Here is a 27663-nt window from a genome sequence, read left to right on the forward strand (position 1 = left end):
CTTGTTTCCGGTCCAGGGAAGGCATGGCTTTGCAGTTCGGGCTGGACTGTTCCCATGAAGCACAGGGTCAGAGTGATTTGCATATGGCCATGTCTGAACTGGGGTGGCAGAGTGGGCTAAAGAAGGGTGATGGATTAAACCCTGATCTGTTGACTGGGTGTGAGTGTTTGATTGGTTCAGATGCTCCGTCCATCACCACCCCCTTTTGTACCGCTTTGTTTGCCATAAGTTGGCAGGGTATGCTTAGACGTGAGTCCCTTGCTCACTTTGCCACTGGATTCAAGCAAGCCTGGCTGAAGACAGCTGAAATGCCAGAAACCGGTCCTAGGAAGCTTGTTTCCGGTCCAGGGAAGGAATGGCTTGGCAGTTCGGGCTGGACTGTTCCCATGAGGCACAGGGTCAGACTGATTTGCATATGGCCATGTCTGAACTGGGGTGGCAGAGTGGGCTAAAGAATGGTGATGGATTAAACCCAGATCTGTTGACTGGGTGTGAATGTTTGATTGGTTCAGATGCTCCGTCCATCACCACACCCTTTTGTATCGCAAAATTTACTCATGTCATGAGAGTGCTGTACATATTGAGTTTGGTCACAGTTTATATACAATGCGAACATATAACAGTATATATACAATGGGAAACATACCATGCCAGTACTTGTGTACAGGGGGTAAGCATGTTGTCCTGTGTGAGGGTACTGTACATATTAAGATGGTCAGACTTTATATACAAAAGGAACATATAATAACTATACTGGTGTACAAGAGTTTAATCTTAGCATTGACGGATCACACCGTGGCACGTTTTTTGGTGTCCCAATGCATCTTAAGCACCGGATACAACATCGTGCAATACATTAAAAAGATATGCATAAGTACAAGTGTGGAAATACCTTCCGGCATATTTATCAGTCCCCCAATGCATTTAGACTACCGGATTGACCATAGTGCAATCAATCAAACAGATATACATAGAAACAAGTGTGGACATTACTTTTGGTACAAATGCAACTTTATGATTGTGTCAAAAAACTTCCCCATTTCATGTCCTCATTAGGCAAATAACATCCTGATAGCCTAGATGTATCGTAGAGTAGTAATTTTCAAAGAAAAAAACACATGTGGACATGGCTGGAGATCAACGTTGTTAACAAAAGTCTAGCCCCCCCCCCACTCTACCTAATACAGTATACAGTTATTCAGTGGTCAAACAGGCTAATTGGGGATTTGTGCCGTCAAGTTCATTGAGCCCATTATTCACAGTGTCTAAAAGATACATCCATTTACACTCTCTTAAGTTTAAGATGGGACCCAAATCCCCTCCCCTAGCTCCCAGAGACACCTTCTCAAGTACCAACCAGCTAATGGATTCTGGTGAATGTGTTTGGGCCAAAAAATGTTCCACTAATGGTGCACCCGTGGTGTTACAGCGAATCCTGCTGCAGTGCTGCAGGATCTGTGTCTTGACTTTTTGTCTTGTCTGCCTGACATATAACTGATTGCATGGACATAAAATTGCATAAATTACGTCACTTGAATTGTAGTTTGTGTGGGCCTTAAGTTCTATGGTGTGTTGTTTGTAGTAGAAAGTCTTTGTTTCGATGGTCATCTTGCATGCCTTACATCGTGTGTATTTAAATTGGCCCACCACTTCAGGGAGATTCCACATGGTTTGGATGGTCTCTTTGGGTGGCGAGTGATAAGGTTTTCAGATTCACGAAAAAAGTAATTCTTTAGTGAGCAATTCCTCTGGATCCGGAGGAATTGGCCAAATGGTAGATTGTCCCGGAGGCCTCGGGTATGGTGGCTGGTGTATCTCAATAAGGTGTTGCGCTCGGCTGGATTTCTGTAGAGGGTGAACATCTAATGTCTTTATAGTGACATCCAAAAAATCGATGGTATGTCTTTCCCAATGGATGGTAAACTTGATGTCCTGGGAACGGGTATTCAGCCAGTCGAAGAAGCTTTTCAGCTCTGCCTCATATCCCGCACTATGAGGAGCCAGACGTAATAGGCAGAGCAAGGAACTGGCACTGGGGGTGGCATGAGGAGACAGACATGATCAGCAGAGCAAAGAACTGGCACTGGGGGTGGCATGCAGAGATTGACTTGATCAGTAGAGCAAAGATCTGGCACTGGGGGTGGCATGAGGAGATAGGCATGATCAGCAGAGCAAGGATCTGGCACTGGGGGTGTTGTGATGAGCCAGAAATGATAGGCAGAGCGAGGAACTAGCACCGCAGGGTGATGTGGCAATGCAGAAATGATAAGTAGAGTGAGTAGCACTGTTTAATTTAAGCTGGTGTTTTCTGGTGCTCAGCACCAGCACTTAATCATCAACATTGGTGCTTTTCATGAGCACCAGTTAAGGGCACATTCATTTACGGCGACATTAAGTGGCTCGCCCAGAATCAAAGGATATTGAGCTGGTGCCAAGACTCGAACATGGTTCTTCAGCACCGAAGTCTTCAGCTCTGGCCATTATGCCTTATCCTATCTCCACTTTCATGAGAAATAGGTGGTTCTGTTTTAGGCAGCGCTAACAGGAGAAATGAGCTGGTGCAAGCTGCCTACTGATTAGAGCCCCAGCATTAATTTGTTTACAAATTAACCACCGGCGAGTGGTGTGGAGAGCTGGAACTGGCAGGCAGAATGAGGTAGTGGCAGTGTTAGACAGCATGAAAGGTTCCGACTAATATGGAGCTCTGATACATAGACTCAATGGCATCACGCAAAATGATGGGGCCCCTACATTAGTTGGTAGCTGGGCGTTGCACTGACATTGCTCAGCAGTCTGTGACTGGCATCGTGAATAGGGGTTATGAGAAGCAGGGGTCACTGTGAGAAACAGGCACCAGTGACAGTGTGTAGAGCTAACACAGGTGGCTAGTGAAAATCTGGCAACCGAGGAGCTGGTATAGTGGGCATTGTATGATGTGGGGTTGTGGGCTGTGTTTACATAAGGCACTGGAAATATAAGGCACTGAGCCAGCTTGAGACAACATCACCGTTGCCCAATGTTCTTCAACCTTCTATTCAGGCCCATGAAGCAGTGCAGAATCCCTCCATTATCAAGTTCCTCTCTGGTCCCATTGTCTCCCTGGAGTTCCCTCAGAATAGGCAACAGCCCAATGGGAATTTATAATGTTCCTAACTTATCTAACAATATTTCACGATTCACTAGGTAAAATGCAGCTCGAAAGTCGACAAAACAGCAAAAGAAATAGTTTATTAGACCTACCAACTTCTGAGCTAGAGACCTTAGGCTAACAGAATGGTCGTGAGTAGAATGACCATCCCTAAATCCTCCATGTTCCCTTGGGTTAACCCTCGAGTCAACACTCTCTGTAGCATCTAAGACGGTGATTAATTTTCTTCTTCCACCTTCTTCTTCGTCAGTAAACGTATAACCCAAAGACTGAACAGTAAGCACTCAAAGAATCGCTCTACTTCTAAACAAATACAATGAAAAAGCCTCACCGGTCAACGCTTATCGCACAGAGGTTGAAAATGGAGGCAGTGCACAGCATCACGTCCATCGTCATTAGTGCATCGCAGAGGATGGGGCCCAAGGTCCAGATTCCATCACGGAACTGCAAGAGCAGGAACATGGGGATGGAGAGAGAGAGTTCGGAGAGGAAGATAGATCCAGTGATAAAGATGGGTAAGAAGGAGAGTGGCACACATTGAGATTGACATCACGTGGGGTGCACAAGGTAGAAGAAAAAGCAGTGACCAAGTAGATGAAGTGATGCATGAAGCAAAGAGGAAACAGAGAAAGGCAGAGAGTTTGTAGGTAGACGGTAGGAAGGTGCTAGCACAGATGGAGGGAGTGAGCGGGAGAGAAACAGGACAGGGAGAGAATACGTGTAGAGTGCAATTAAGTGGATAGGTGGAAGAAACAGTCAAGAGGAAATAAGAAAACATGAAGATATAAGCTCAAGACAAAGAAGAAAGGTAATGGCAAGATGGTAGGGGAAAATGACATATGAAGAGCAAAGGAGAAAATAAATTTGTAGACAGCCCAGAAAATTCATGTATTAATAAGCCACATAGATTAGAGGCGGAATGCAATGTGTAATGATGACCAGTGGAACAAAAAGAACAGGGGAAGGAAACAAGCATGGGGTAGCAAGGCAGAGAGCACAGATACGGAGTGCACGACGTAGGTGAGACGATTTGAAAATAAAGTGTGCGATGGTCAGGAAAGAAAGAAATATGGTGGAATAGAGATAAGCAAGATGGCCGGAAATACCCAATCGGAAGAAGGAGAGAAAAGCATATTATAAAGAATAAGAGAATAAATTATAAGGGAAGGAATTAAGGTAGAAAGGATGGAAAGAGTTAGATAGAGTCAAAGGTGGGTGTGGAATGTTAGGAGGGAAGAGAGGGAGAAAAAGAGAAACATTTCTGTTAACATTTCAATTTTTGCAGTTCAGCTGTACATTTTATCATTTTACATTCAAATTGAGCTGTTCGATAGATTGCTCAGGAACTTCTGCTGGGCAATTGTTGCAGTGTTTGTTTCTTCTTTCATATTTCAAAGGTATGCGTGGGGTGTCTGGGAGGATAGCTCCGTGTTTACCACCAAACAAAACAATAGGACAGTAAAAATAGAGCTGTCCCTCTGAAAAGAGAGGCTTGGCAACACTGTAAGCATAAGCAGTGGTGAAAAATGACAGGCCCTGTTGGCATCTCAACGCCTGCACTTCTTTTTGAAAAAAACAGCATCTCCTGCACTTGTTTTCAGAAGGTACAGTAATTGTACTTATTGTTCTAGCAAAGAATATGCATGCTTTGTTTTGCAAAGAACATGCAGAACATGGCCACATAGTTTTCTGAATATTGTCTATGTAGACATTTAGAACACCAAGGATTTCAAAATGTTTTTTTCTCTTAATTACTTGCCAGTATTTGAATTGTACTGTATGTACATTGATATAGCGCATGGACGTCTAGTCACCAAAATGCCTGGGGTAGCGGAAGTGACATCACACACTCTTTGACCTTACGTTTCACTCGCACACACACATGCTTACAGATTATTCACTATTAGTTTGATTAAAAATTGAGAGAAAACAAAGAGAGTGGAGACCAAGCCAACATCTATATGGACGAGCTGCCATTGTGTTACTGGTACTACATTTGCCACCTTTGAGGCAGGGGTCACATAGGCCGTGCCAGGGGTCGCAAGGTGCAAGCCAGGGGTCGCAGCTGGTGACCCCTAAATTACGTAAATGCATAACACTTCATACCCCTGGCAAGGCACCAAATGTATTATAAATGTTAAAACATGACTATAAAACAAACTCCCAACTCACCTTCAAGAAGTCACAACCATTTTTAATGCATACGTTCACTGTTGGGTCACAGAGACATCACAATGTTGAATTTGAACAGGACAATGAATGTAGTTTCAAGCAGTTTGTAAGATAGCAGCCTGACTTTAGCTCCAAGCAGTTTGTAAGACAGCAGCCTGGACTGTTTTCAGCCCTGTCCTGGCTCCAGTGTCTCAGTGACAAAAGTGTGCCTTCTGTGCTAACGGCATATGGTGCCATTTGCAATGCAGATTTCTATATTCCAATCCCGTCTGTCACAGCACTGTGTGCCCGCTGCTGCAGAAGTCGTGCATTCACAAGGGAGCGTCCCCTCACTTGCATAGGAGCATGCCTCACTTACATGGTGGGTACATGATGGGTAAATGGCATGCTCCCATGACAGATGAACAAACATGGGTCACATGGGCAGAGGCGGCCTAGGGATACCCTCTTATGTTTACCAACCTTTAAGAGCAGACAATGGGAGAATCTTCCAGGGTTATCAGCAGAGTCTGCACCACACACCTCCACCCTCATTTTGAGAGTTCTGGAATTCCTGATGGAAATGGGAATCACTGGCACATCGGAAATTACAAGTGGTACAGAATTACAACACTTTGGATCTCCTAATGGAGTAATCCTTAAAGTGTTACCAGAAACAGATTCACCAGGTAAAAACGTGGGAGAATTTGTACCCGATAAAAAAAACACGTTTATGGTTTAACATCTAGGAATTGGTGCTGAAACACTGATTCCTGCTTATTCTTCCCCATTGAAACTTGTAATCCCACCTGTTAACACTGGGACCTGGTGTTACTGTGACGCCCGGTATCAGTAACGCTGTTTCCTGGTCTTACCATCTCATAAGGACCACTAGTATTGAGGTCCTTCGAGTTGTGTGTGGCTGCACAAAGACAGGTCAGTGAATAAGAACAGCAGTGCCACTTATGTTTATTTATCCCTTTCTTTTATAATACTGCATCGTTTTGGAATTCCCAACTCACCGGCATTTCAAAACGTTCTAAAGAAGATGCACAAAGATTGTGAGGTCCACTTGGCAGCATTGATAATATTTGCAAACACAACAAGATGATGGACGGAGGGCTGAAACTTTTCAACCACTCACCCCCCAGTCAAGAGATCTTGGTTTAATCCATCATTCTTTTGTTCACTATACTACCCCAGTTTTGACCCAGCCATATGCAAATCCGTCTTGACCCTGCTCCGCATGGGAAGAGTCCAGCCTGAACTGCCAGGCCAGATCCTCCCTGGAATGGAAGCAAGTATCCTAAGACTGGTTTCAGGGTATCACCCCATATCAGCCAGTCTAGCTTGAATCTAGTGGCACAGCAAGTAAGGGACCCACGACCGGGCCTACCTTGGCCAAGATGATTGACCGAATGCTGAAAATGTTCAACCACTCACCCTATCAAGGTTTAATCCATCGTTCTTTCGCTCACTATGCCACCCTAGTTTGGACCAAGCCATATGTCTTGACCCTGCTCCTCATAGGAACAGTCCAGCCTGAACTTTTCAACTACTCACCCCAGTCAGATTGAGGGTGGATGTTTGATTTGTTCAGCATTCCGTCCATCATTTGCTCTTTTTGCTGATAATATTTGACAATTCACTTGAAGGCAGCCTGAGGGGACTGGAAAGGGTGGGTGCGGTCTGGAATCACACATATGCTCAAGGTGTCCTTAGTGTAGTCCCAAATGGATCAAGGCAATCTCACGCACACAGTGATGGAGTGCATGCTCCCCCACAGATCCATGGCTCTGTCTTGCATACTCCTCTGTGAAGGTGTACACACTATCTGACCCGGGGTTGATTTGGAGACAGTATAATTGCATAGAAATGGGCACACAACCAGCATAAGTGCATACATTTATTATAAGGGCTTGGTAAGTTATGTGTGAGTATGTAAATTCACTCACCAGGGTCATATCTCACCTTCATTAGGATGACCTAAGATATTAAATGTACTAAAAAGCAGTTGCGGCCCATGGAGGGAGTTCCATGGGGCTGAAATGTGGGGCGGGGGAGGGTCAGGGTGGGGGGTAGTAAACACCGGTATATGGATGATTGCAGGTAAGTAAACAATTAAATGTATAAAACGGATTTTGTAGCGCACCCTGCATCACATTTTGCAATGAAGGGCGCGCAACGAAATTTGTTTTATTCATTTAACTATTTACTTACATGCAATCATCCATATTCCGGGGTTTACTAGCCCCCACCCCACCTTTCCGCCCCACGGAACGCCCTCCACGGGCCGCAACTGCAGAAAAGAACTGGATAAAGCTTCCGTGGATTGTTTTATGGTATTATTATATATGTTAGTGACCAGACATATTTTAATAAAACACTTCCCATATTTTTTTAAGTGGAACAATATATCAGAAAGATCAGATTGTGTTTTTCTTGCTAAGGTCCTATTACAAGTGATATGAAATTCGTGCCTTTTTCCTGCTTGAGACACGGTTGAGGCGTGGCCTCTTAAATCACAAGTAGAATGAAAGGAAGTTATGCCTTGCATATGTTCATGAAGGTCTCTCATTGTCAAGGGACAACATGAATAGAGTAAGGAGCCAGGTAGATGCTTTTATTAAATTCATGATCTCAAATATACTTCAGTGAATTATTCTGTGTGAGATGTTTATCCTTTCTGACTGGTAAATCGGACCAGAGATTACAAGCTTTTTTTTTTTTTTTGGTCAAACCTGTTGATATTTAACTGTAAAAATTCCCAGGCCCTCATTTATGAAAAGTGACGCATCGCCACCTGAAAACAGCAATGTGTCACTTTTCATTGCGCCCTCCTTGTGATATGTTGGATGCGTCATATTTACAGTATGACACATCATGTCGCAATGAGTTACAGATATGTCAGTATTTCTGATGCATATGTAGCCGCAAAAATGACACATTCCTCGAGTGTGTCACGAAAGTGACGCAACTCCATCAATGGGTCATTTCACATGGGCAAGTCCCATTTAAAATGTGCCTGCGTCAGTCTTACGCCTGCTTTGAGGCTAGCGTAAGATATTGAGACATTGCCTACTAGAGGTGACGCAGTGAAATCTCATAGATTTCACTGTGTCACTTCTACCAGGCTTACTTGCATCAGAACACCCACCCTGCATACATTATAACTGGCGCAGGGGTTTATAAAGTGACGCATCTACCTAGATGTGTCACTTTGTAAATATGACGCAACATGACACATTTTTTACCCTGCTGGTGTGTCACAAAAAGTGATGCAAGGGCTCATAATTAAGCCCCGCAGTATTTACCAAAACATGTGGATTTTGTTGCAGATTACATCATCAGAGCATTCACATATTATTCTGAAAAAGTTGTCATTTGGAAGTATTTATTGCACTCGGAGTCAGATTTTATCAGGTGCAAAAAGTATTATACCAATCACCTGGCGACTTGAACTGAGGAACTTATTGTGTTAGACAAGCACTCACTCGCATATAGACTCACCAACTCATTCACCTAGCTACTCATCCACCCACTCAAGCTCTCAACCACAGTCCTACTTACAAAACTCACTAATTTATCCATTTACCAACATCAATCACTCAGGTATATTCAATGTCATCACCATCCACTCACTGCCCTTTTACACATAGATACCTTAAGCATTCATTCACCGAAGCACCCAGTCTAAATATAGCAGTAGCCAAGTGAACAAACACCATATTAGCATGAACACCACTCTTGCCATCGGCTGTAACTTTCAACTGAGTGTCTCGACACGAAAATCTGCAAGCACAAGCCCTGATCTTGCAAAAGCAAGGAGCTGCATTTCACAGCCAAAGACCAGGAAGGAATTAGGATGGCTGTCACACACCTTTCTGATTCCTTCATTTGCTACCAGATGAATTTCAGACTATTGATGGCAAAAATACCCTGACATAGATGTCATGGCCTAAATATTCTTTACAAAAATATTGCTTCATTGAGCTATATTTTCTATTATTAGTTCAATGGGCAGCATTTTTTAATGACATTTAAGACATTATATTTTTATCAAACAATATTTAGGCCACACTATGCTGGTGCCATACTTTGCGGTCACGGTTATGCTCTCCAGGTTGCACCACAAGCTGTCATATCAGTGTCTGTTTTGCGAACACATTTTCCTTCTGTAACCAGGTGAGCTTCTCAAACAGGTGTGGAGAAGCCACTGAGGCACTCCTAAAAAATAAAAGGCAAAATAAAGATACTCCCAGATAGAATTTCCTCACCATTGGATAAGGAATTTAGCTGCCATGCTCCTGGAGAGGGCTCACTAGCACATATTAAAGGTAACTCCAATATAATTGCAAAAATTTCACAGTAGTAATCAAGGAGTTGTATGTCTAATGCTTTAGGGACTTGGGAGCATATTATCAACAGCCAGTGATAATTATTGCTAGCCGTTCTTAGCGTGAGAATTGTTATCGCCGGCTATCGCTGACAATTATCGCCATGCTAGCGCTGTATTAACAATGCATAGTGTAATGGCAATAATTATTCCAGCGGTAGCTTGTTTCCCATCGCTGGTTTTCCAGTGATATTCCATGGAAAATGGCGATTACCTTGCTGGTACGACCCTTTGGTCATATCAGCATAATCCACCTCCAATATCAAGTATAGGCAAATCAGCATTTTTGCAGACGTTAGTTTTTGGCAAAAACCGATAACGTCCGCAAAAATGCCTGGGCCCTAAATATCGCGATGTGCACATCAGCGATATTTACAAGGTAGTTCTGCCCAGTGATGCTCACTTTGCATCTCATTAGAGATGCCAAGGGAGGCGTCGGGTAAAAGGGTGTTAACATGCGCTAATTAATGTTATCACCCTCTTGTTAATAGGGCGAAAACATTATAAAAGCCAAAAAGCGGTGATAACGCCCTTGATAATATGCCCCTTGATACCTGTGAGAAAGCAGAGCAGGCAGCATGTTATATTTTAATCCTTAGCCAATGGAGACTATAAATTAGTCCTACAGGAATTCAACAATGTAATAAATATAGGCCTCATCAATTACATATGCAAATGTGATCCGGTATTCCCTGGGTATGTCTGAATGTCATTCAGGGTTAAATCGTACTGCTATTCAGGATTCACGTAATGAATATTAATGATATACATTTGCTTACATTCCTCCGTTATACTATTAATCTGCAGTCCTTTGAGACATGTGTTGACCAACCATGACCCTGTCACATGCTCGACATTCATTAACACAAGCAAAACTGACCCAGACCAATAAAAATAACAATTGATCATAATCACAAGTTCACAAGAAAGTTGACAGGCAACCAACTGGAGAGAAGTAAAAAAACAACAACAAAAAAAAGAGCGAAAAGACTCTGTCTCCGCACTAGAAAGTGGAGGAAGTCCTCACCTTATTCTCCACCAAAGGAGCACAGAGGATGAGGAGCAGGGGAGGAAGAGGCAGCGCCAACAGGCAGGGACGCAGTGCAGAGAAAGGAAGTGTCAAGGGGAAACCAAGCCAGAGGCACAGGCAGGACATGGCTGCAGGGAGGAGTAGGGGGTGAAGAGGCAGGAGACTGATGAAGGATGTAATCAGGAGGATGATGACTGCTTGGGAGATGAAGAAGATGAAAGGAGGAAGCACTAAAGACTGAAAATAGCAAGCGTGGAGCGGGTACTCGCTGAAAAAACATAGAACAAAAGTCCAGCATACAGCCGGAGTATTCCTCTCGCCTCAATGGCGATCAGGGAGATCTGGCCCACCTGATTTAAAGGTATTAACATTTATAAGGAAGACATTCTAAGGTAACGTAATATTCAGACGCCTTCTGATTCGCTTTTTCCTTTTTTGCCTGATAAATTAACATTTGTACCACTGCAGAAGACCAGGTCTGCATATAGACCAGCCCTGCGCAGCTATCTTTCAGGAAATCGCTAAAAACCTGGCTCTTCACAAACTAACATGTCATTTACAGTTTCATCGGTAACCTTACTGGACTCCCTGGTATCACCACCTAGACGCCCCAGGGAATTTGTGCGTTCCATAAATGCACAAATCAAATCAATCAAATCATAACCGGCTGTGATGATCCTAACTATTTTCATGGTTAGCAAAATACATCCATTACGAGCGGTGCTCGTACAGGCATCTGATGATGGGACCCACTCCAGCATCGTAATCTAGGGATGACTTTAAAATAACCACAATGCTTGGAGCCACAAACAATCTGGGCCATAAGACATCATAGCATGAGGCAGCAGCATTGTCACGCAGAGTGTGTGAGACTGTCCCAGTCTGTCGGACTGGGACAGAAAATAGCCCGGACAACAAACTAAAAGTGTCCCCATTAGTGAATTGGATAGCTTTAAAAAGTTGCCTTTATTTGCAAATTGATGCAGTTTTGAGCTTATGAACGAACACAATGTATGTGTTTTACAAGAGATGGAAGACTGCATGGATTTGAACTTGCTGCAGGCAATGTTTGTTGTAATATCAGGGAATTCAGCAGTAAACACCTTACATAAAAAACAATAAAAAACAGACCACATTGGCCCACAGACCAAAAAATGGTCCCACAGGCAGCCCAAAAAAGAGCCCACACTCTGACCTATAAGACGAGCCTGCTGGGCACTGCCTGATTGCTTTACAGGTCAGTCCGACTGTACAAAGATGGATGCTTCTGCCTGCCTTCGGGGATACAGGACAGCTTTGTCAAACCACACTATAGTCAGCCAGTCACAGGGCCAGACCTGCTTCACAATGTCCCTGGTGTTGTCTGAAACTGCACCTTTTCAGTGACTCAAAAGACTCATGTGCTCACTCACTCACTGACTCACTCATCTACTCGCTTTAAACACTCCCAGCATCACCCTCTCTAAACTGAGGATCACGAACAAAACTCGGGCCTGATTCATTACGTTACTTGGCATTCACAAAAGGATTTATAAGTAGTATCTCCGCACATAAAAAGAGATGACTATCCAATATTTTCATGTGCAGACACTCCACACTTGTAAAGATGCTACTCGTAAATCCCTTTCTGAGTACCAATCGCAAACTTACACATACGTGTTAGTTTACCTTTGTGAATCAGGCCCTGAGTCTACAAAATAAGTCTGTGTCACTGTTTCTCCAAGAATTCCTACAATGTATCTGAACCCCTTTGCTGCTGCGGCAATTCCGCCGCAGCGCAAGGGGGGGCCGCGCGGCGCTCCCATGATCGTGATGGAACCGCTCCGTCACGAGCCTCGGGCACGCTGTGCTCGTGACGGAGCGGTTCCGTCACGGCCCCGCCCGCTCAATAGAACGCGCCGCGCAGGTCCGCCGAGCGGGCCGTGACAGAACCGTTCCGTCACCAGCACAGCGCGACCGAGGCTGGTGACGTAGCGGTTCCGTCACCAGCATGGAAGGGGTTAATAAATAAAAAAAAGATTAGATGAGTAAATAAATAGAAGAATGATTTGATAGACAGACAGACAGACAGACAGCTAGATAGATAGATGGATGGATGGATAGATGGATGAATAGATAGAAAATCTCTGCCTGGAAGATTTGTTTAGAGATTCCAGAGAGTGCCAGAGGCTCATGCCTTGCTCTAGATAGTTCTGAATTGCAGTCAGTGCTGTTTTCCTGTGCTGTTTTCCTGTGGACGGGAGAGCAGGTCAATGGAGACCCACCCCATGCAGTGTTGTGTGTTGGTTGGAGTGGGTGAGTGGGTGAGCAAACACCTCCTGAGCGTTTCTCGGATGACCGTGACCGCATTATGCCCGCACGAGCTTAGCCAGGCCATCAGCAGCACAAGCATCCCCTGATCCTAATTGGCTTAGGATAACTGCTCTTAATGAGTGAGCTTTGAAGATTTCCCTCGTCAGGCTGCACCGGCTTAGCAACTCTGGTGAACACCAACAAAATATCTCCTCACTAATAACATTTGGATTTCAGTTGTTAAAAACAACATCTCAAGCATTGTTTTCTCAATTCACCAACCACGCTTTCAACTTCCTGCAAAATGAGAATCCTCTATAGTATGCGTGTCCCACACTTCCAGTCTCCCCAGCACTGATAACATCTCCCAGAGGATGGGCAGCTCATGCGAGTGCAACCTTATAGAGCAATACACCCACAGGCTCCCAAAAAAAGGTAATCAGAATATAACACTGATCAATCACACTTATCTGATGGGTATAATACATCAATACTCTTGTGATGCTATGAGCCACATGTCCATGCTTACAAATATGATTTTTGACAAATTGTTATATGAGATGGCCCAGCATTTAATTGAGTCACCGACTTATGTTTCCACAGGGCTGCAAAGGGAAATGTTTGTCTTAAGAACCTTACACATAGGATGAAAGTGTTTCCCTTGCCCTCTGTGAATTATTTACATATTGGGAACACAGCCTAATGCGCAACCATCAAATCGTCCTACCAGTTAGTTACCCTTGGCTGGCATCTTCCACAGGGTAACCTGCCCTCTACTGATTTCTGGTTGCCCCAGTGTACAGATGAGGTAAAATCAAAGGACTGTTTCTATCAGGCTTCTCCAAAGAGTAGCTCGTGAGCTACTGGTAGCTCTTCAACTACCTGCAAGTAGCTCTCCTGTGTGCAGCCTATGCCATAAATGTGAAGCTTTTGTTTGATTCAATTAATTTATGTATACCAAAACTGAGAGTGTGAATTCGAGGTGATAATGTTCGCATTTACAGAACTCATGAGCTGATGTATATAGAAAAATGGCGACATTTCTAAACTATATTTAAAATTGATTTTGCTGTGATAAACCATGTGGCATGTGGGAGACATGTAACAAGCATCATTACTTTGGTACCAGGGGCAATGCAGCTATGGATATCATGTATTACCCACGTAGAGGTACTCTAAATTGACTATGCCTTTCTGCTGGCAACCCTACCTAATGCTCTGAGGCCAACACTGTCAGTAATCTTGCCTATGGTGGACGCTAATGTAATATTATCTAGTGTACTCACTATTACAATACTAATAATATTAGTAGTTCTGGGGGATTTTCATTCCACATAAGTATCTCTTATTACAGAAAAGGTTGGAGACCCCTCTTCTATATTAAGACAAGGTCAGGCAAGCGTCATAGCGCACCAATAAGGAAAGGGCATGAAAAGGGCACACACCTGGGTTCAGGAGATTGTTATATTACTGTTACCATCATGATTAATGCCTTCGCGTGCAACGGATTCTAAAAATGGCTGCTATAATTCTTGCAGAGCTTGAAAGGTCAGTCTGCTGCCTGACTTTCTCCTCCCTGTCTTGACATTTCCACGAACAGCGGAAGCACTGAGGTCACAAGGTCAGCAATTATCAGGAGCACCATGGTGCACACCTGTTAGTGACCTGGATATGACTCTTCTGCCCTTTTTGTTTTACCTTTCTTGTAAAAGGATACAAAAAAGATAGGATAGGAAACTGTCTCAAAATGAAATGCTGAAAAGTACGATTACTGTATTTCTTTACTAATCGACATGCTTACTTCGGTAATATACATCAGATTTTTCATGTCAACAGCACGATTTGTACGGGACTCTCAAAGTCTAGTGAGGTTGTGGAAAGTTGATCAAAACTTCCCTTACTAAAGCATGCCACTCCTACCACAGTCGGCCATGTAACCCCATACATATAATGGGAGCCTGAATTCAGAGACAGTCAGATGTCAGCATTTTACCAGAAAGGCTTGAAAACAGCATATTAGGTCTGTCTTTTAAAGCTTGGCACCACTGAAGAACAGTTCGCCACATATGGCAAAATCCCATGAAAGGCCTGTAGAGCTGAGTGTCAGTCTTGTGAAATTGATAGATACAAACTACCGGGCTGATAAATAAGGTAAGCATAAATGCTAATTTATTTTGAACACCTGTTCCACTGACAGGCAACAGCAACTGCCCCAAGATCCTGAGACAGGGCAACTGACATGGAATGCATTGTATCATTACACTCTACATTCTCCTCTTAAGCATGTGATTCCACATAGGAAGTCTCATGCTTACGACATCATAAGTCTTAACTCAGTCGCCTTCGCATGTGACGGAGTCTTGCCCAATACTAATAATTAGCACGCTGAAAGGAAAGCATAATAAGACTTTTGATTATTTAAATACCCATAAACTTAAATGAAATATACAAATCAATCAATCAATCAAGACATTTACAGAGCGCACTACTCACCCATAGGGTCTCAAGGCACTAGGTGGGGGGGGGGGGGTGCCGTTACTGCTCGAACAGCCAGGTCTTGAGCTTCTTCCTGAAGGAGAGGTGGTCTTGGGTCAGGCGCAGGTCGGGAGGGAGGGAGTTCCAGGTCTTGGCGGCCAGGTAGGAGAAGGACCTTCCTCCTGTTGTCGCTCTCCGGATGCGGGGGACGGCGGCGAGGGCGTGGCTGGTCGATCTGAGGTGGCGCCTGGGAGCGTAGAAGTTGATTCGGTTGTTGAGGTAGGTCGGGCCTTGGTCGTGTAGGGCCTTGTGTTCGTGGGTGAGGAGACGGAAGGTGATCCTTTTGTTGACGGGGAGCCAGTGCAGGTCTCTCAGATGTCCGGAGATGTGGCTGTTTCGTGGGATGTCGAGGATGAGTCTGGCTGAGGCGTTCTGGATCCGCTGGAGTCTCTTCTGGAGCTTGGCGGTGGTTCCGGCGTAGAGGGCGTTGCCGTAGTCCAGTCGGCTGGTGACGAGGGCCTGGGTGACAGTCTTCCTGGTCTCGGTGGGGATCCACCAGAAGATCTTCCGTAGCATGCGCAGGATGTTGAAGCACGACGAGGAGACGGCGTTGACTTGTCTGGTCATGGAGAGGGAGGAGTCCAGGATGAAGCCCAGGTTGCGTGCGTGGTCCGTTGGTTTGGGTGCGGTGCCCAGGGCGGGGGGCCACCAGGAGTCGTCCCAGGCGGAGGGCGAGGAGCCCAGGATGAGGACCTCCGTCTTGTCTGAGTTCAGTTTCAGGCGGCTGGTCGTCATCCACTCGGCTACATCTCTCATCCCTTCGTGCAGGTTGGCTCTGGCGGCGGCGGGGTCGTTGGTCAGGGAGAGGATCAGCTGGGTGTCGTCGGCGTAGGAGATTATGTTGAGGTTGTGTTGGCGTACGATGGCCGCGAGGGGGCTCATGTAGACGTTGAAGAGGGTGGGACTCAACGAGGATCCTTGAGGGACGCCGCAGATGACTTCGTTGGCCTCTGACTTGTACGGTGGTAGGCGGACTCTCTGTGTTCTTCCGTCGAGGAAGGAGGTGATCCATTCCAGTGCCTTCTCCTGGATTCCGACGTTGCCGAGGCGTTGCACTAGGGTGCGGTGGCAGACAGTGTCGAATGCCGCGGAGAGGTCCAGGAGGATGAGGGCCGCTGTTTCTCCGTTGTCCATCAGGATTCGGATGTCATCGGTGGCGGCGATGAGGGCGGTCTCGGTGCTGTGGTTGGCTCGGAAGCCAGACTGTGAGGGGTCGAGGGATCCATTAGTCTCGAGGAAGGCGGCCAGCTGTTTGTTGACGGTCTTTTCGATGACTTTGGCCGGGAACGGGAGGAGTGAGATGGGATGGTAATTCTTGAGTTCGGTGGGGTCCGCTGTAGGTTTCTTAAGTAGAGCGCTGAGTTCGGCGTGCTTCCAGCTCTCAGGGAAGGTGGCGGTGTCGAAGGAGGTGTTGATAATGTCCCGCAGGTGGGGTGCGATGACAGCGTCGGCCTTGTTGAAGACGTGGTGAGGGCAGGGGTCGGTCGGCGATCCGGAGTGGACGGAGTTCATTGTGCGGACGGTGTCTTCGGTGCTGATTGGAGTCCAGGCGCGGAGGGTGGCGGTGGGTGGCGTTGCTGCGGCTGTGGCGTGCGTCGGTTGGATGATGAAGCTGTTGTGAATGTCCGCGATCTTGTTGTGGAAGTAGGAGGGGAGGGAGTTGCAGAGGTCTTGCGATGGGTTGATGTCATTGTTTCCGGCGTTGGGGTTGGAGAGCTCTTTCACGATGTTGAAGAGTTCCTTGCAGTTGTGTGCGTTATTGTCCAGCCGGTCCTTGTATGCATTTTTCTTGGTGGCGCGGATCAGTTGGTGGTGTTCCCGGGTGGCGAGCTTGAGGGTGGTCATGTTGTCCATAGTTGGTTCCCTTCTCCATACTTTTTCGAGGGCTCGGCAGTTCTTCTTGGAGCTCTTGAGTTCGTCGGTGAACCATGGGGCTTTTCTGCTGCCGGGTCTGCTGGGCGGGGTCCTCAGCGGGGCGAGTTCGTCCGCGCAGTTGCTGATCCACTTCGTGAGGTTGTCGGCGGCCTGGCTTGGGTTCGCTGAGCCGGCCGGAGGGTGCTGGCTCAGGGAGGCGGTGAGCTGGTCCGCTGTGATCTTGTTCCAGCTTCTTCGGGCAACCTGTTGCTGGTGGTGGTGGATCGTCGTTCTTTTGAAGGTGAAGTGGACGCAGCTGTGGTCCGTCCAGTGGAGTCCTGTTGCGTGGGTGAAGGTGATGTCTTTGCTGGATGAGAAGACGGCGTCGAGTGTGTGTCCGGCGAGGTGGGTGGGGGAGGACACCAGCTGCTTGAGTCCGAGGTTGGCGAGGTTGTCAAGCAGGGTGGTGGTGTTACGGTCGCTGTTGTTCTCCAGGTGGAAGTTGAGGTCCCCCAGGAGGATGTAGTCGGTGGAGGGGAGGGCATGCGGGCTGATGAAGTCGGCGATGTCCTCGCTGAATCGTGTGCTTGCGTGCTTTACATTTATTTTAATGGCACCTACAAGGCAAGGGTAGGTATCAATAAACAGCAGCTTGAATGTAACTGCTGTCCAAGAATAGCAGGGGAGAGTTGCAGAGGAACTAACATATGTAGTGACAACAGAGGGGTTTATTGTGCCACCACAAGAAGAGAGGGTTTATATCATTCTTGAAGGTCGTTGCTGTATTACGATGTCACTTTTGATGAGACTTGGGCACAGAGATAATGATGATGAGAGAGAGGATTTTGATTTATTACAATTGTGTGACTATCATATGAACACGTTTGCACTAAAACAAAAATGCTTCACCCAACCACATTTTCCAGTGCGTGACTAAACTGGCCCAAAAATAGGCCTAATCTTCATTTTGAATTCTAGCACAGCCATGATGCATATTTTCATTTCTTCTCTCATCATACATAGCAAAATGTTCACTGGTATAATGCTCTGTATTTACATCCTTTTACTACTTTCAAGGCTCTTGCTGCTTATGGTACAGTATAAAATGAGACTGTCACTGTTTTGAATGTAACTAGATTTGTACTAACACATCCGATTCCATTAGGTCAAAAGGTAATGTCTTAATAATTATTTTGGGCATGGTGTTGGAATAGTGTTAGATGATGCTGTATTACACTTTGTAGTCTGATTTATCAATTTGTGTAATGATGCAATCACCTTAAATTGACAATGAATTTCTGCTGTGCATTTTATTATTAAAGGTGTCAGAGTGGGAGGTGAGCCAAGACCGGTTTGCCACGAATTTAAAGAGTAAACCCATGTCTGTCTCTTAATTAGGACTTAGAGATATTTTATTTTGATAACTGACTTCGTGACCATTCTCTTTGCTGTGTTAGATCGAGCCTTAGGCTAATTCCCTATATTGATTTACTATGCATTTTGACTAATACTTTTGCCTTTTTCATAGCCCTTTAATTCTTTGATAAACCTTCATGATTTTGAAATTTAAAAAAGACTCCAGTCTCTTCGGGGCTTAAGTTTCAACATTGTCACTTTGTCCAGAGAAGGTAGTGGATTCTGATGTTAGTGTGACCAGAGAGTGAATTGTAGGTGGTCACTCTAAGAAACTGTGTTATTATTTGAAGTGTACCACTACCCACCTCAAGGAATAATCATAACCCTTGTCAGGTTGAATCTCTCACTTGTGATCAACCCTCCTGGTAGTTACAGCACAGAGCAGACAGGCGTAATTTAGGGCAATGTGGAAAGTATTTATGCAGTACCAAAAAAGTAATAAACTCAAAATGCTAAGCAATAACATCCCAAACTCATTTAAAAAATGTAATAAATCAAATGACACCAAAATTGCAAAACTCCAATAGGGGGAACCAGAGATATGAAGTTTTAAAAGACCAAGTACAAATAGTGCCAAAAAGCACAAAGCACAAATAACAGACAGTGGTTGTGATAGATTGGGACCTAGGTGCAATTTGAAGCTGACCGTGATGGACCGTGGGTCGGATACACCAGCCTGGTCAAGGATTTTACCTTCTGACATAGTCTTTAAACCCCAATACACCACAGTGGTACATTTCTAAAGTCTTCCAAAGCCTTAAGGAAGGTACTTAGAGACTCACAGGGTGCCAAGCAGAGGTCAACAGCATGGTACAGTCCAGGTCCTGTTGCCACCGTTCAGCTGGGCAGTTGCAGGGAGGCCTGTTGTAGCTTTTTTTCTCCCTATAGATTTAACAGGAGACCAGTCTTATGACCCACTGGAGACCACTTCTTTGTCCTGGGCACAAGAGGGAGCGGTTCCAGTACTTTAGTTCTTCTTTTAGGTCACAGACAGAAGGTCTGATCCCTTCTATTCTTTCTCAGGTACAGCAGTGTTCTGAAGTGGCTGACTGACACTGGGTAGAGGGTGGGAATGACACTTGAGCACACGCTAAGCAATGGGATAAAAGTTCTCAGTGCCAACCCTACCCACTTTGGGCATTTTCAAGATGGCAACATTCTTTGGCTATATTGAACTTAGGCTCTGAGGGCTGGGGGTGTATGTGGGAAGTGTATTATGGTAATCCTGGTATCCGCCAACATCTGCCACTAAAATCAAGTTTGAAGCAGCCACTGTACCCACAATAAACCCATCACAGAATCCTTGTAAGACAATGGCAGGGATCATCAGCAATCAGACAGTGGATACACAAAAATTGTCTCACAATTCTTTCCCCTTCCTTTTAAGTGCACCCCAAGTGTTGTAATTAAAAACCAGAGAAATAGGTCTTATAGGTAGAAAGAAGGATGCTTCAACCACCAGACAGTGGATACACAAGAATTGTCTTGGTATCCTGTCCCCTTCCTTTATAGGTGCACCCCAATGTTATATGTAGCTCAAATTCCAATGAGTTGAGGTAGGGACCCAAATTCGACAAGAAATATCAAACGGTTCACAGATGTGGATTCCCCAAAATGTTCTTTATTGATATTATTTCAACAGAGATGATGGCGACCAGTAGTACATCTTCGTTGTTCATTAATCAATACACATGTCAAACAGCCGACGCGTTTCGTCCAAATATGGACATCATCAGGGCTGTTAAACCAAAACATAAAATCAAAAAAATATAGATACATTTTCTATACTGCTATGTATATACAAAGAATTGAAACACTTTTCACAAAAACAATTTACATTGGTAGTCAGTCTATTGAATAATACTAGACACCTGCCTATTTAACACGCTACTAATAAAAAGGTCATAACACAAAAATGAGTCCTATTAGCAAAGAGCACTTATTCACCCTCCCTTGAACTCATCAAGAGATTAAGTTAGTACTGTAATCAGCATACCTCTTATTTATATGTACTTTGAATGAGCGAAATTCTGATTCATCACTTGGAAAGTCAAATAATTCGACAGCAGTGCACCCTTCTTAGAAATAGTCTGTAAACATAATACATGAAATTCAAAATACAGTCATTATATAAGTGCATATATCATCGCATGGTAAGACAACCCTTCTGTAAAACCCTGTTAACCCATGTCTGATTGAACTTGCTAAGTAAATTATATACTGGATATAACACATTGTCCATAGTGCTACAGTTCATTGTTGTTCAGCCTCATATCACATACTAATTTATTCCGTCATCTATTTTGATAGAAAAAGCTCTCCATCTGAAATGTAGCCCCTTAATATAACCAGGGTCACCATATCATACACACCGGGTATTACCACACTAGGGGCCATTCCCTGTCAATAAATATGCAGCAACCCCTTCCAATGAAGAAGTTACTAAATGTCTTCTCACCTGAGAGTAATACTTTATTAGTTTCCTTGCCTCAACTTCCCCTCTTGGAAATTATTCCTTCTATTTAAGTCCACTGCAAAATTAACACTTCAGTAATTTAAAACATAACTTCTACAAAGGCAGTTTTGTCCCTAAACTCTAATCTGAAGGATGCTTACCATTGTAAAGTGGTATTCTTTTCAGTAGGTCCTTTGTTATTCACTATTTAATAGTTAAAGAAAACTGTATCTGAAAAGGCAAACAGTTTGGAGTCAAACTCTCTTTTATTTTACAATTTAACTTGACATAATCCTATTTTTTACTACTATTTCTCACCTGAACTTCAACAATTCGAAAGCACCATTCCTGCAAAAATAAGTAAAAGCAAACCCTTAGATTCCAACCTTTTTCGGAGAGCACAGATAAATAGACCTCAAACACCACCACCAAAACACTGTCTCAGCTCCTATTTCCTCACCTTATTATCGAAATGGCAATCCCGTTCGTGCCTAATTCCTAAAATACAGTTTTCTCACCGGTCCGCAACGCGGTCAGTGCGCCGCTGGCATTTCGTATCTAATAACATTCATGTAGTTCCCAATTAGGTCCGTACCCCGGTTCACACGTCACATCTTAACTTTATATATCCGAGTACGATACGAACATATCTGAGTAGGTATTACTTCCGCTTTGGTTAGTTTCCTGTTAGTCACAACCAATCAACCAATCAAAGAACAGTATCCCCACAAATATCCGAGTGAGATACGAACACGTCTGAGTAGGTATTATTTCCGCTTTAGTTAGTTTCCTGTTAGTCAGATACAGCCAATCCTAGAACAGTATCCCTACATGTCAGAGTGTGTATTCCTTCCGCTCTAGTCCTTCTTAAAACACTCCCAATAAATTTGTTACATTAATACTATGGGGCAAAATAAGTAGCCGATGACTAAAAATCACAACTAAGCTATTAATTACCGAAACCAACACCCCCGTATTATATCGTGCCCGATCATTCGGCATCAACCCACTTCAATTTACGTAGAATAACGCCAAAACGAAGTAATATTACAATATCTTAGAGTATCACTAGCCCGTTCTCAATCCGGTCCCTTCCATAACCTATCCTAAATATGGCGGCGTGAACCTATTAAACGTGACATATGCAAAGTCTGTTTGATAATATCTCTACCAGTTTAAATGTCGCCTATTCAGAGTCCCCAATTAAAAAAATAATGATTATTATACTGAAGTGCTTTACACGGACGTGTGTAACTTTCTACAATCAATCCATTATCTCATTCTGAAAATATGACAAAATATAAAAAAGAAAGTGAACAATATATTTAAAAAGAAATGTGTATAGATAATGACGCTGACCTCCTAAGACCGTGAGGTGCCCATTCATAAAAGTTATCACTACTCCTTATTTTCCAATAATGTTGTTTAACAAGCCTGGCTCCAAACAGAAATCTTCCTCTAAGCTTCAGTCTATTGTAAACATTTCAGATTGCTCGAAAGAGATTATAACATCTAACTATACCTGTCAGTACATTGCTACTCACATTCTAGGTTCATGCAGGGTCCCCTAATAAGAGACACCCCCAGCCATATGTAATACATCCCTAACTTTATCCCAAAAAATAATGTAGCTTATTTTCAGTGTTCAAACCTGATCTCACCAATCTACAGCGGCTGATCCATCGTGATTCTATCCTTCTTAAACGGAGTATCCAATCACCTCCCCTTTTCCACGGTGTAACCTTCTCCACACCGTGGAACCGTATCTCAGTTCTTAGAGGATGACAGGCCCCGATATGTTGAAAGATAGGTGATCTTTCATCTAGATTCTGAATAGACCTCACATGCTCCTGGATCCTTATTTTGAGCTTCCTCTTAGTGCTACCCATATACACTCTGTCACAATCACACTTGATGGCATAAACTACGCCTTCACTTTTACAGTTGATAAAATCCCTAATTGTATACGTCTGATCTGTGTTGTAACAAAAGTTCTTCAACCTATTGAGTCCAAACTCACACACAACTCATTGGAATTTGATTATAGACATTATTGGATTTTTTCGGTGGATCCAAATGAGGTTTTGAGCGTACATTGGATTGCAATTTATCTGAACTACTAAATGCATGAATTTGGTTATTTTCTGTGCTGACTTAGTTACACTCACCGTCTTCTGAATATGAGTATTTGTCTGTTAAGGGTCTTCTAGCACGAGAATAACATTGGTAACATTTTTTTAAATTGAACTATTGTCCTTGACTTAAAATGGAAGATGATTGAGAGAAATTGGCGGCAGAGATGTTTAAGATGAGTAGGGGAGCAGCCCTTACATCTAAAAAATATACACCTGCCAATAGCTTGAGGGACAAGTTTCTTAAACTAGAGAGGCTGAAGAAAGCTGAACTCTCTAAATGGTGGGACGGGGTCACCTTACAGAATTATTTAGATTTGAGGAGAATTCCCAGAGTTCTACAGATACTAATATTTCCGACATTTGATGACCTTGACATTGATTTATTAAAAGATTGGGAAGAAAATCTATATAACTCGTCATTTACCATGATCAATATCTTGATTAAGAATGCTACTAGAAAAGTGGACAAGTTGAAACAACAAATTTTGGATTTAGAAACAGATATCAAGGCTATGAATCTCCCAGAACTCACAGAGAAAAACTATGTGATATTGAAAGATGTAATTTACAAGTTTCAATTGCAGATTAAAGATAAAAAGATGAATAAAATCAGACGAGATGAAAGAGACTATGCCAGGGCAGGATTTTTACCTTTGCCGAGGGTATGATGAGTTAGTTAAATCAAAGGGTCCAGTTAACGTTGTAGGACAAAGCGATCTCAGCTCTGTTAACCATAGTAGCTCTAGTGTGTCGTCTGTAGAGGATTTGTCGGGCGGAGGAGCGGCGGCTGCCATCCCTCCTACTAACTCGTCTTTTTTAGACGAGATTACTCGCATAAAGAAAGGAAAAAGAAAAGACCAAGTGGGAACAGGAGGGGTAGGAAACACAGGAGGTACAAGGATGGAGACAAGGAGTCAGGATGCATAAAGGAAATAGAAGAAGTGACGCCTAAGGTTAAATCAGGAGAACTACAGGTCATTAATTTATCTGACAGGTGTCTCAATAAAGATGAATTGACAGTATAGAATTGCATAGAATACAGGATCATGATTTTAGGAAAAGAAGGAATTTTCAGGATAATTTATCATCTGGAGAGAGGATAGCTTTAAAAAGTTTGAGAACAGATAAGAAAATCATAATACAACCATCAGATAAAGGGGGAAATGTAGTTATTATGAATAGGTCGGAGTACAGTAATGAAATTAAGCGCCAATTAGAAGACCCCACTTGCTATCGTAAGCTATCTTGTAACCCCATTCCTGAGGCATCCTCACATATTAACAACAGACTATTCAATTGGAAGGAAGCAGGGATGTTGGATGAAGCTGTATTCAAATATCTTTGTATAACTAAACCTACTTATCCCTTCATCTACGTCCTATCGAAGGTACACAAATCCAGTCAAAAACCTCCGGGTAGACCCATAGTAGCAGGTATGGGAAGTATAACAGATCACATGTCAGAATTTGTGGACATGTTCTTAAAACCTCTGGTATTGAACCTGCCCGCATACATTAGGGACACCATGGACATCCTAAATAAATTAGAGGACGTCATTTGGGAGGATGGGTACACCCTGGTCACCATGGATGTGGTAGGGTTGTACACCTGCATACACACTGACATGGGGTTAGTGGCATTGAAACATATTTTGGGCAGTAGGAATGTGAGCTTGAGAGAACATTCGAACATGTTAGTAGAAATGGCTGGATTAATTTTGGAGAACAATTACTTTTTGTTTGAAGACATTTGGTACCATCAGACTAGGGGCACGGCAATGGGCTCCAGGTTTGCTCCCTCTTACGCCAACCTGTTCATGGGATGGTTTGAGAGGGAGCATGCCTGGGGCCGTGGTGCTGGGAAATGGAATGGCAATATATTGTTTTGGACTTGTTTTATCGACAATATCCTCATGATTTGGAGAGGGTCGGTGATTGATTTACAGGAATACTTTGCCTACTTAAATGAAAACAACTTTAATGTGACATTGACACTCGAACACAGCCAATCGCGCATAGTATTCATAGATGTGGAGTTGTTTATTGAAAACAATAAAATTTTGAGTAAACTATACAGGAAACCTACTGCCACTAACTCTTTTCTCAGGTTCGACAGTCACCATGCTAGATCTTTATTAGAGGCATCCCTTACGGCGAGATGGTCAGGATTCGACGCAATTGTAGTAAGGATAGTGACTTTCATGCAGAACTTAATTCTTTACAAAATAGACTTATACAGAGAGGATACATTGAATCAGACCTCATTAATGCTAAGAAGAGAATTTACAAGTTGGATAGGAAATCCACCCTTACTCAGAAAGAGAGAAAGAGAGACTCAAGAGGACAGTTGGCCTTTGTCACCAAGTACTGTATACAGAAGGGTGATATATACAAGGCATTGAATAAGAATTGGGATATTCTGAAAGGTGTCCCATCATTGACCGGATTGTTAGGGGAACGTCCAGAAGTTATTTTCAGGAGAAGTCCTACAGTGAAAGAATTGATCAGCAGGAATTATCTCGAGCCCTTGACTGACAGACATTTTGCCTGGTTACCTAAACCTCCATTAGGTTTTTACATTGTGGTACATGTAATGTGTGTGAGTTTCGACTCAATAGGTTGAAGAAATTTTGTTACAACACAGATCAGACGTATACAATTAGGGAGTTTATCAACTGTAACAGTGAAGGCGTAGTTTATGCCATCACGTGTGATTGTGACAGAGTGTATATGGGTAGCACTAAGAGGAAGCTAAAAATAAGGATCCAGGAGCATCTGAGGTCTATTCAGAATCTAGATGAAAGATCACCTATCTTTCAACATATCAGGGCCTGTCATCCTCTAAAAACTGAGATAAGGTTCCACGGTGTGGAGAAGGTTACACTGTGGAAAAGGGGAGGTGATTGGATACTCCGTTTAAGACGGATAGAATCACGATGGATCAGCCGCTGTAGATTGGTGAGATCAGGTTTGAACACTGAAAATGAGCTACATTATTTTGTGGGATAAAGTTAGGGATGCATTACATATGGCTGGGGGGGTCTCTTATTAGGGGACCCTGCATGAACCTAGAATGTGAGTAACAATGTTCTGACAGGTATAGTTAGATGTTACAATCTCTTTCGAGCAATCTGAAATGTTTACAATAGACTGAAGCTTAGAGGAAGATTTCTGTTTGGAGCCAGGCTTGTTAAACAACATTATTGGAAAATAAGGAGTAGTGATAACTTTTATGAATGGGCACCTCACGGTCCTAGGAGGTCAGCGTCATTATCTATACACATTTCTTTTTAAATATATTGTTCGCGTTCTTTTTTATATTTTGTCATATTGTCAGAATGAGATAATGGATTGATTGTAGAAAGTTACACACGTCCGTGTAAAGCACTTCAGTATAATAATCATTATTTTTTTAATTGGGGTCTATAGTCAACAACATTTAAGCTGGTAGAGATATTATCAAACGGACTTCGCATATGTCACGTTTAATAGGTTCACGCCACCTTATTTAGGATAGGTAATGGAAGGGACTGGATTGAGAACGGGCTAGTGACACTCTAAGATATTGTAATATTACTTCTTTTGGCGTTATTCTACGTAATACCTACTCAGATATGTTCGTATCGTACTCGGATATATAAAGTTAAGATGTGACGTGTGAACCGGGGTACGGACCTAATTGGGAACTACATGAATGTTATGAGATGCGAAATGCCAGCGGCGCACTGACCGCGTTGCGGATTGGTGAGAGAACTGTATTTTAGGAATTAGGCGCGAACGGGATTGCCATTTCGATTGGCTAATAGGGGGTTTAAAAGAGGACGGCAGGAGAGAGTCTAATGCACACTGGTTTGGAAGGGCTCCAGATGTCGCCTGCTGAGACTCCCCCATATAATCGCTATATACACGATAATAAGGTGAGGAAATAGGAGCCGAGATAGTGTTTTGGTGTTGGTGTTTGAGGTCTATTTATCTGCACTCTCCGAAAAAGGTTGGAATCTAAGGGTTTGCTTTTACTTATTTTTGCAGGAATGGTGCTTTCGAATTGTTGAAGTTCAGGTGAGGAATAGTTGTAGAAAATAGGATTATGTCAAGTTAAATTGTAATATAAAAGAGAGTTTGACTCCAAACTGTTTGCCTTTTCAGATAGAGTTTTCTTTAACTATTAAATAGTGAATAACAAAGGACCTACTGAAAAGAATACCACTTTACAATGGTAAGCATCCTTCAGATTAGAGTTTAGGGACAAAAC

At 43.4% G+C, this 27663-nt stretch overlaps 1 protein-coding gene across 1 annotated transcript in view; it reads right to left on the reverse strand.

Moving 5' to 3' along the window:
• DRD4 (dopamine receptor D4) overlaps window positions 1-27663 on the reverse strand; it is a 271755-nt gene that overhangs the window by 72242 nt on the left and 171850 nt on the right. The window contains exon 2 of the mRNA XM_078684041.1: window positions 3480-3592. Coding sequence (XP_078540167.1) covers window positions 3480-3592 — 113 coding nt within the window. The remainder of the gene's footprint in view (window positions 1-3479; window positions 3593-27663) is intronic.

This window comes from Lissotriton helveticus, chromosome 3_1 (assembly GCF_964261635.1).
Source record: "Lissotriton helveticus chromosome 3_1, aLisHel1.1, whole genome shotgun sequence".
NCBI lineage: Eukaryota > Metazoa > Chordata > Amphibia > Caudata > Salamandridae > Lissotriton > Lissotriton helveticus.